The sequence below is a fragment of the Mustelus asterias genome, unplaced genomic scaffold, assembly GCF_964213995.1.
Source record: "Mustelus asterias unplaced genomic scaffold, sMusAst1.hap1.1 HAP1_SCAFFOLD_1878, whole genome shotgun sequence".
Lineage (NCBI taxonomy): Eukaryota > Metazoa > Chordata > Chondrichthyes > Carcharhiniformes > Triakidae > Mustelus > Mustelus asterias.
Window position 1 is genome coordinate 1 of NW_027591823.1, and position 9,871 is coordinate 9,871.

General features: G+C 43.1%; 1 protein-coding gene across 1 annotated transcript; it reads left to right on the forward strand.

Annotated features, from left to right (window-relative positions):
* Positions 1–2,630: 2,630 nt before the first annotated feature.
* LOC144488810 (cell adhesion molecule-related/down-regulated by oncogenes-like) lies at positions 2,631–8,128 on the forward strand. The gene is made up of 2 exons (XM_078206910.1): positions 2,631–2,878; positions 5,661–8,128. Exons 1-2 carry the CDS (start codon positions 2,677–2,679, stop codon positions 5,828–5,830), a joined length of 372 nt encoding a protein of 123 aa, XP_078063036.1. The 5' UTR covers positions 2,631–2,676; the 3' UTR covers positions 5,831–8,128.
* The last annotated feature ends 1,743 nt before the right edge of the window (positions 8,129–9,871 follow it).

The window sequence follows — 9,871 nt, forward strand, 5'->3', positions numbered from 1 at the left end:
GGGGGGGGGGTGGAGGTGAGACATGTCAGGGGGCGGGGGGGGGGGGGTTGTGGAGTGAGGCCAGTTCGTCGTCTGGGGGGGGGTGGGGTGGCGGGTGGGTAAGATGTATCTCGGGGGTGGGGGCACATGGATCTCGGGGGGGGGGGGGGAGGCAGATGGATCTCTGGTGGGGCAGCAGGGGTGGGTAAGGGGGACAGTGATGTGTGTGTGTCCCCTTATCCATCACCCCCACTACCCAAACCGATTGCCACCCCTGCCCCCCCCACCGATCGCCCGCAGAGTGGCAGCAGACCCTCTGCCCCCACCCCCCCCCCCCCATCAGAGATCCATCTGCTCCCCATCAGAGATCCATCTCTCCCCCCCCCCCCCCCCCCCCCCCCCCTTGAGATACATCATCGCTCCCGGGCCACTTTCTCTGCTTTCTGCGGCTCGAGAGCGATCCAACACGGGCGCACTTTTTCCAATTTTCTTTTAACTGCGCATGCGCAGTTCTGAGCTCCGATCGTTTCGGCCACGCTAAGCCCCGCCCACAGCACGAATGGGACTGGAGATGGCTGAGAGCGTATGGGGGCGCCTGAAAGCGGATTTCTAAGTCGGATCTGTACTACTCCCAGATTCGGCACTTAGAATGAAAATGGTAAAATCGGGCCCATTATTTAGAGCCTCAACAGCACAGAAATAGACCATTGAGCCCAACAGATCTGTGCTGGTGTCCACGCTACACACGAACCTCTTCTAATTCATCTACTCCCTTGACAAAACCTTCAATTCTTCTCCCTTGTGCTCTTGCCCAGCTTCACTTTAAATACATCCGTGCTGTTTGCCACGTGGAAGTGAGTTCCACATTCTCACCAAGTAATCAAGTTCTTTATTGGATTTATTGGCAACTATCTTGTATTTATAGCTCCTAGCTTTGGTCTCCCAATAAGTGGAAACAACTTCCTACATATGACTCTTCATAATTTTAAAGACCCTCAGTTAAGTCACCCCTCAGCTGCCTTTCCTGTGAAAAGAGCCTTACCGTCTCAATCTGTATTTGTTGACCACTTTGTTCCCTTTTGGGTTGAGTGAATATTTTAAAATAACGAATCCCCGTGTTTCTTCTACTTGCAAAAAAATAAGCCTCAGAATTTCACTGCGGTGGTAGCAAGGGGAAACGAGGCTGGTGGTCAGTGCTACCCATCACCAAGGGCGGTTAAATGTCTTCTACAGTGCACAGAGACCAAGTTGTACTGAGCCACTCTTATAAATACATTCGTTCTCCCATTTTTCAGCTCAGTTATTCATGCTAATTACAGATCATTGCCTGAAAAATACCCACACAACGGTCCTCTTTTTTTACAGTACCTTGTGTATACAGACTGGAGAAAGTGCTTATCTTCATGATGTTAACATTGCAATAGCAGCCCGCTTTCCTGACCGGCTCCCCCAGCTCCCTTTTCCCCTCTGCCCCTTAACCCCTCCCCCACTCCCAGGCTGTGGTCTCTCAGCTGGCCATGCTTCCAGACTAATTGCCTGCTGAAGATCCTGGCAATTCCACTGCTTACTGTTGCTGCTTTGCACAGTAGCACCATTGAAGGATTACTTTGTATATTTGTCTATGATACTAGTGGAAATGAGCTGTAAGCATTTGTGGCTTTGCCTTGCCACTGAGCTTGACTGTTAGTTCACTGGAGTTCTACTGCCTCGAGCCCCGGATACACTTGGTGAGAAGTCAGCTTTTCATAGCTCTTTGTTCTGTACTTTGAGATAAAGCATTGTTCCTTTCTGTGGCGGTAGCAAGCTGTAATCATGAGCTTACAGTCAGTACTCAAATTGGTGTTAAAATGGCCATAAATTTGTTTTGACAATGTTGACCCAACTGCAAATGTTAGCACAAGGTTGAAAGTGACATCACGATATAGAACAGTGCAGCTAGCTGGTCAACATCCTTTAAAGGAAATGATGTGGAGATATCCGAATATCCTTACTGAGCTGTGGTTCTTCTTTGTCAACATATCGAGCTGTCACTTCTGAGCTAGCATCAGGTTGGGGGGGGGGGAACACGGCATGTGGTCTCCATGCTGACCTCTGATCCCAAAGAAACTCTGGGCACCCTTCTTGGATCTTCACAAGTAAGATTCTGCATGGCAATTGCTCAGAAGTGTAAACTTCCCCCTGGGCAATTGCCCTACACTGAAAATTATCCAAAAATGTGATTTAAGTCGCAAATCCCACTTGGTTCCATCTGGGTTACACAGAATAAGATAGAAGGGTTAAAACCTCATCTAACCTCTGGCTGCCCCCCTCCCCCGGCTCAGAACACCTCACCCACCCTAGGCCCGACTGGACTCAACCTGAGGCCCCAAGGTGCCCCCCGCCCACGGATCCCAGCCCCCAATTTCACTGCCACCCTGATCTCAGATTTCCCCAGTACCACATGTGTTTCGATGTGGAGATGCGTCTCTGTGCCCTGTTTGAGAGCACATTTCCACTCCATCTGACGAAGGAGCAGCGCTTCGAAAGCTAATGGTATTTGCTACCAAATAAACCTGTTGGACTTTAACCTGGTGTTGTTAAAACTCTTACCACATGTGTTTAACAGTGCAAGTTATGTTCTCAGTTAAATTCTTCCTTTCCCTTTTCAGCAGATGTTTCACTAAAACCAACGGCACTTTCCCAAGCAGCAATATACCCATGATCCAGCGAACCTGTCACCAAGATGGCATGGAGATGGTGCCTCTCAATCATATCATTGCTCCATTGTGCCCTGGATCGATTGCCACTGAAAATGGTGAGACAGAGTGTGAGACTACAAAGGAAAGTGTTCAACAATTCCCTTCCCAAGATTCCTGCTGCAATGATCATCTGGACCAATCAGACGAGGACAATATGCAAGGTATGATTTCCTCTGCTTCACCTCCTGGGAAGACTTGGTTTCCAGTACTTCTGGTATATGTTTCTTTTCGCAAGCATTTTCAAGGGAATCCTAGAATAAGATAGGGAAAGCCCCTTCCCATTCCCAGAAAAGGTGGCAATTTTTAACTAATATGCTACAGGAACCTGAGTGACATCAAAAGCCATTTTCTGGGTTTCCTCCTGGTAGTTGCTCAGTGCAAGCAAACGGTCACGGTTGTACCTGGTCTCTGTGGATTTGCAGGTGTAAAGTGCTGTCAGAACCTCCTCCCTTCAAACAGCATTCAATTTAAAACCCTTCCCCAAAGTCAGCAAGGAAGGCTGTCGGGACTGCAAGGTGTGAACACTGTGCCAGTTTATTCCAAACTATGCAAAACTGCAATGACACTTTCATTAAAGGCTGTTGTGATAAAGATAGGATTCTTGATCTGCAGTTAAGAGTTCTACTGACAGTGCAATTTTCTCCCCTCATTTTAGACCCAAGCCGTTATTAGGGGAAATTGTTGTGCCAATGGGACATCGTCAGAGTAATGAGCTGAAATATGGGGAAAAGGCATTTCCAAAAACATTCAATAGGTGCCACACAATAGGTTAGTAGGCATGATATGGGCTGATGGAGCTTGTGGTAATACATTAGCATGGATAGAGGATTGGTTAATGAACAAAGGCAGAGTGGGCCTGAATAGGGTATTTTTCAAGTTGACAGGCTGTGATTAATGGTGTGCAGCAAGGATCAGTGCTGGGGCCTTGACCACTTACAATCTATATTAATGACTTGGGTGAAGAGACTTTGGGTAATGTATCAAAGGTTACTGATGATACCATGCTAGGTGAAAAGGTAACCTTGGGGAGGACACAGAGGCCTCAAAGAAATCTGGACGAGTTAAGTGAGTGGACAACAAAATGGCAGATGGAATATAATATAGAGACATGTGAAGTGCACTTCGTTCGTAAGAATAAAAAAGCAGAATATGTTTTAAAAGGTGTAAAACTTGTAAAGGCTAATGTTCAAAGAGACTTGGATGTGCTCCTACAGGGAATGCAAAATGTTAACTTGCAGGTACAGCAAGCTATTGGGAAAGCAAATGGCATGTTGGCCTTTATTGTAAAGGTATTGGAACACAGGACACAGAAGTCTTGCTGCAATTGTACTGAGTGTTGGTAAGACCACATCTGGAATAGTTTCTGCAATTTTGATCTCCACATTTAAGGAAGAATACACTTGCTTTGGAGACACTACAGTGAAAGGTTCATGAGACTGGTTCCTGGGATGATGGGGTTGCCCTATGATGAGAGGCTGAGTAAATTGGGCCATTATTCTCGTTTAGAAGAATGAGAAGGGATCTCACTGAAACATACAAAAATCTGAAGTGGCTTGATAGGATAGACACAAAGAGATTGTTTCTGCTGATCAGGGAGACAGAAACAGGGGCACAGTCTCAGGATTAGGGCTCGATCATTTAGAACTGAGAAATAACTTCACTCAAATGGTTGTGAATCTTTGGAATTCTCTACCTCGGAGGGTTGTAGATCCTCCATCATTGAATAAATGTAAGGCTGGATGGACAGATTTTTGAGTCCCAGGAATCAAGGTATTTGAGAGCAGATGGGATGAGAAGCCCAAGATCAGCCATGATCGTATTGAATGCAGAGCTTGTGTTTTTGAGACAAAGTAGGTGTGTTTAGGTGGCAGACACTTCTACAGCACAGAACCTGGTACACTGGAGTGGAGAACTTGCCCATTCAGTTACTGCCCTCAACTTTCTTGATGTGTTTTGTGAACCAAAGTATTACACAGGATATACAGCACAGAAACAGGCCATTTGGCCCAACTAGTCCATGCTGGTTTTCATGCTCCAGTTGAGCCTAATCCCACTTCTTCCCTTCTAAATCTACCATTGCAACCCTTTTCCTTCAAATTATTGTCTAGCTTCCTTCTATATGCATTATATTATTTGCTCCAACTACTTCCTGTAGAAGAGAGTTCCACGTTGTTACCATTCTTTGGGTGAACTTTCTTCTGAATTCCTTCTTGAATTTCTTAATGGCCAATTGTTTGCTCACATTTTTTTATTTTGAGTATTTAAGAAAATAGATTGTAAATGATTATTTGCAAGAATATTATGCACATCCTACAATTACACCACATGTTAAGGGAGATACAGGTATTAAAGGGAAATGTTTAAAGGACTGACTCAGCTGCAAGTTATATGGCAGGATTCATATATGTTATAATATCATGCAAACAGAGCACTCTGTTTGCTACTCATTAGCTATGATGGTGGTGGTATTGTACTACTAGAGTTTTAATTGTAACTTTGGTGAACTGGGGTATTCAGCAAAGGCCTGCAAGAGGGAATAGTCCACAATCACAACACCATGCAAAGAAACTGGTACATTTTAGCAAACTGCCTTTGGTTTCCGCCATACAGTACAGAATTGTCTGCACACCACATAATATCCCATCACAAAGGTATTTGGGTCTAGATTTGGACACCAACATTAACTGTGCAGATCATGAAGAATAGCCATTTTGGTAAATGACCCACGGAGCAGCTGTGTACAAGACCATAAGAAATAGAACCATGCTCCACTGTGCAGTGTGTGCCTTTGAAAAGGGAGAAAAAGGTGGGCAGGAAATTAGCAACATAAACCAATTAAATTGTTAATACAATAAAATGCTGCACAGGTATCATGTTGGCACAGCAGCTCCATGTAGGCTCTCTACACAACCATCAGCTAATCCTTTCATTCTTCCCTTCCAGATGACGAATATCCTGAATTGGAAACCGAGAACCAAACACTAAGCGGCATTCCTCCTTCTCTTGACTCTACTCCAATGGACTGTGATAATTCAACAGCTTGGAGTAAAACAGGACCTGCTGAAGACAACCCTTGCAAGGACCCAACAGAAGAAGAACAACAGGAAACCTAAGAGGCCCATTCTTTGTCTGAAGTCAGTAACTGCACCGAGTCACTGAGAGGACCAAGGAGGGATCAGAAAATAATGCTATTTATTTTTTGTAGTAGTAAAATATTACTCCATATGAATGTATCTGGTTTAAAGATGTCTTCACCTTTTTTAATTATTTATGCTTTCTGAAGAGAAGTTCCTTCTGTGCAGAATGTGGAGTTTTAGCCTTGTTTTGTATAAAGTTTTGTAATAATATAAAAAAACTATAGAAATCGTTAATTAATGTCAGATCACACCTATCTGGTGGATTGAGAAGCACTTGTAAGGAGGACATTTTAAGATTCGATACTCAGATTAAGATGTAGGAAACTGATCCCTGAAAGAACCCGTAAAATGGGTAATGCAAATGAAAGATTTTGTTGTAACAGGAACCTGATGTGTGATGCATGGGATACAGAATTACTAAGAAGTTGGTAATGGGGCTGGTGATAGAACTTCTTGGTCAGACCTGATCTTTAAACTGACTCCATTTACATGGACCAGCTTGGTTTAGGTCAAGTTGAAAGCTCCATGTCCTCCTCTGTTTGCATGTGACCATGGATCCATCACTAACATTTAATATTGCTATCGATACAAGATTGAGCTCTGATGAGGCACAGACTCACTGCAATGAGTTGGCCTGTTTGATGTTGGTCTTGCCACCATCCTTTATCAATTTGGGGCAAGAAGTGGGTACAGAATGCCCCACTCCTTGTCCATGCCTGGTGATCTGATTGAAGCCAGGTGAGTTAGGTGCAGTATTTTTTGCCAGTGCGAAAGGCAAAGTTTCCATATTGTATTTTTGTAGAGGTTCCAATCGACAATTGTAGAAACTCTCACAACTGAGAAAAGCAATTGGTTGTGCTAACCTCTCTACAGCCTTGGCCTTGCATTGCTACAGGCAATGTGCATTCTGCTGCTTGAGTTTCAATGCTGATTATCCAGAACTTGCTTCCTGATCGAACAGGCAGCACTGTGCAGAGCAAAACATCTGATGTCCATGTAAATGGAGTTACAGCGCTTTACCAGTCTTTGATCATGCAAAGAAAACACATGGCTCTAAGCCCAACTACACCGAGTCAACTGCTATTATGGTAATGCTTTGTTTATTGGGGAAAGTAACAGAGGTTTAAGTATTCATTTGAATGGTGAATGCACTTTTTGGATGCATTTACCCACCTGTTACAATATTAACTTAAACCCTTTTAATAGAGGAAAAATGAAGTTTCATTGAAACTATTTGTACTTGGTTGACATTGCAGCCATATTAATGTATTACACATTGACACTGCTAGTATTGTGGTGTGTCAACTGTTTTATGGTTTCCTTGAAGATTATTACCATGCAATGTAAAGTGGTGTGAAGTTTATTAATGTGTCCAGTTTTCAGGCACCTTCTGTCACATTTTGTTTGTAGCAACTTTGAGCCTGGGTATTGCTGAGCAAGGGAGAGCCATAGGGTTTCAGCATGTGCCCTTTCATTTCTGCAATATCTGTTTATTGGTAGTTAGGGAGACAGCAAAGCAAGAGAACATGTGGTTCTGCCAACTTCTGCTGAGTGTCTCAATATTGCCGTTCAACTATCACCATCTCTCCCTCTCATCAACCTAAGATTATTTTGGTGCTGCCAATGGATGCAAAGCGCGCTAAATTTCCTGTCCCATCTGTCACGCCTGTTCTCCTTAGTGAACACTACACAGAGTGCTGAATACACTGGTGTTTCCTTAACAGTGATCATGGGCACCTTCTTTGTGTTCACTGTTGACTTTACACTGTGCCTGCGGCATTTTCCCAGTTATGATGAGCAAGCTGCAAAAAACAAACTGGTGACTGATGGTGTGGAAGGTGGTTATTTGTTATGAGAAATATAATCCCAGGGTGGGAATGGTGGGTAGTGATGTGAGGGAGGGGTCAGGAGAACTGGAGCTGAGGGGTTGGTTTATACTACATGTGGTCTGATGGTTATAGCATTATGAAAACATGTTGATTATTGATGCATGATTCTTACACTAAAAGAACAAAGTATAAGTATGGATAAGCAAAATGTTACTTGGTGTAAATAAGATGCTCCACGCTGCTAGCAATTCACTACAATTCATCAGCTGCTGAAACTGATTGTCAACTGCCTTCTTTATGTAAAGACTTGGGGGTGAATTATTGCTGTCGGCTGAACCTGGACTTTATCAGGTTTAAGGAGACCCAGCAACTTTTCAGGAGCCTGTGTGACAGAGTAAAACCAGAATATACTTACCATCTCTGGAAGGAAAAAACAGGTGGATAATGCTTTGTAGAATTCTTTATCAGAAATGGGTCAGTTCCCTGATCTGCATTTTCTCACAGATGCTGTCATACCTGCTGTGTATTCCTGGATTTTGTTTTTAAAAAAGTCTGTGACCCCAATGTTTGTGTGTATACAAGAGTGATACAGGACTGAGGGAAATGGGAAGGAACACAACAGAGGGGCTTGGAGTATCTCAGAACGCTGCTTCAGGCCTCCCATGTGCAAGCTGCGCGATAGTCTTGAATCCTTTGCATTCAGTTTTGTTTTTTATTACTAAGCTAATTTCAACTCCCCCACCCAAAATAGCCAATTGCTGCATTTGAAGTGGCATTGGCATCGTGAGAGCCCTATGAACAAAAGATGTCCCAATTACCCAGTGACTAAATTGCAGATCACAGTGTCTTTGTGAAAAAAGTAACATCAAGATAAAAATTTCTCTCTCCATAGCTGAATCCTTGAAATCAAATTTCCTGAATTCAATTTGATTATTAGCTTATTTGCTTTTTGCTTAAATCACAAAAGAACATCTGATTCTGAGAAGGGCTTTTAAAGCTACCTTAATCCTGCAGCTAGGAGGGTCAGAGGTCACGTGACTATTATAACATTCCATCTGCGAACAAAATCTTAGCTTGCTGGTTAATACGTTTGTGTTAAATTATTTTCTGTTAGTCCTGTCTAGAATATTTTAAATTGGATAATAATTTTTAATATACCAGGCAGGTGTTTAAGGCACTCACAAAGCAGGGCACTGATAACAGCAAATTAAAGAATGATGTTTTTCCAATTGTTTAGTCCAAGTTCAGAGCCTGTGCAACAAGTCAGGAAATCTCTCAGTCCACAAGCGTTGGTCCACAGCAGTCACAGAGGAGTCACAGTTAGTGCCTCTGCTAGTGAGGGAAAAGATTGGGCAGGATTTGTACTCCTGATCACTATCCAGTGAACCCTATTGCAGAGTCTGCGTCTATGGGTACTGGTTGATGGTCAAACTAAGTTCATCTGCAAACATTTTCTCAGTTATATCCTGTTGGCAGCAAACCATGGGATCTGCGCACAGTTTCCTGAATTGCTCTCAGTGGGTGTAAGGTTCCATGCCGAGAGCATCTAATTGTAAAATACTATCCTCCAATTCCTTCAACCTGTCACATATTGTCCCAAATTCTGTGTTTCCGGTACTAATTGTTTCATAAGGAATCAATCTGGCTGAAAGTTTTTATATTTTGTACTCTTTCCCTGTCACCCTCTATCAAAAACAAATAGTGCTGTCTTTTTTAAATGCATGTTTTTGTATTATATAGAAAATATGGTATATTTTCATAAATGGTTGTAATATTCTTGTTGAAATTGTACATATTTTTTAAATATGATAGCTCAGCGAGATAATGTGTTTGTAAGATACTGTTAATATTAAAGATGATGCTGTTGCCTTCACTTGCTAAGGGTTCTAGTGCTGCAGCAGTGCCAAATAGCACCGAGTTCTTCTGTGTGATTGTGTGTGCGAGATTTATCTCTCTTCTGTTTTTTGGGGGAAAATGAAGAGTGTTGGCATTACAAGGGGAGCTAGACTTGGAGGTAGAATTTGCAACTTTGTACACACCCCACTGGTGTATTTGAAGGCACTGGGCTTGTAAAATAATCTGGATGGTCTTCCCACTAACTTCACAGCCATCCCTGACCTGTCTCCCATTTTATGGTACACGAGAAGGCATCAGGCAACCCAACTGCCCTTTGGCTGATTGAGGTCCT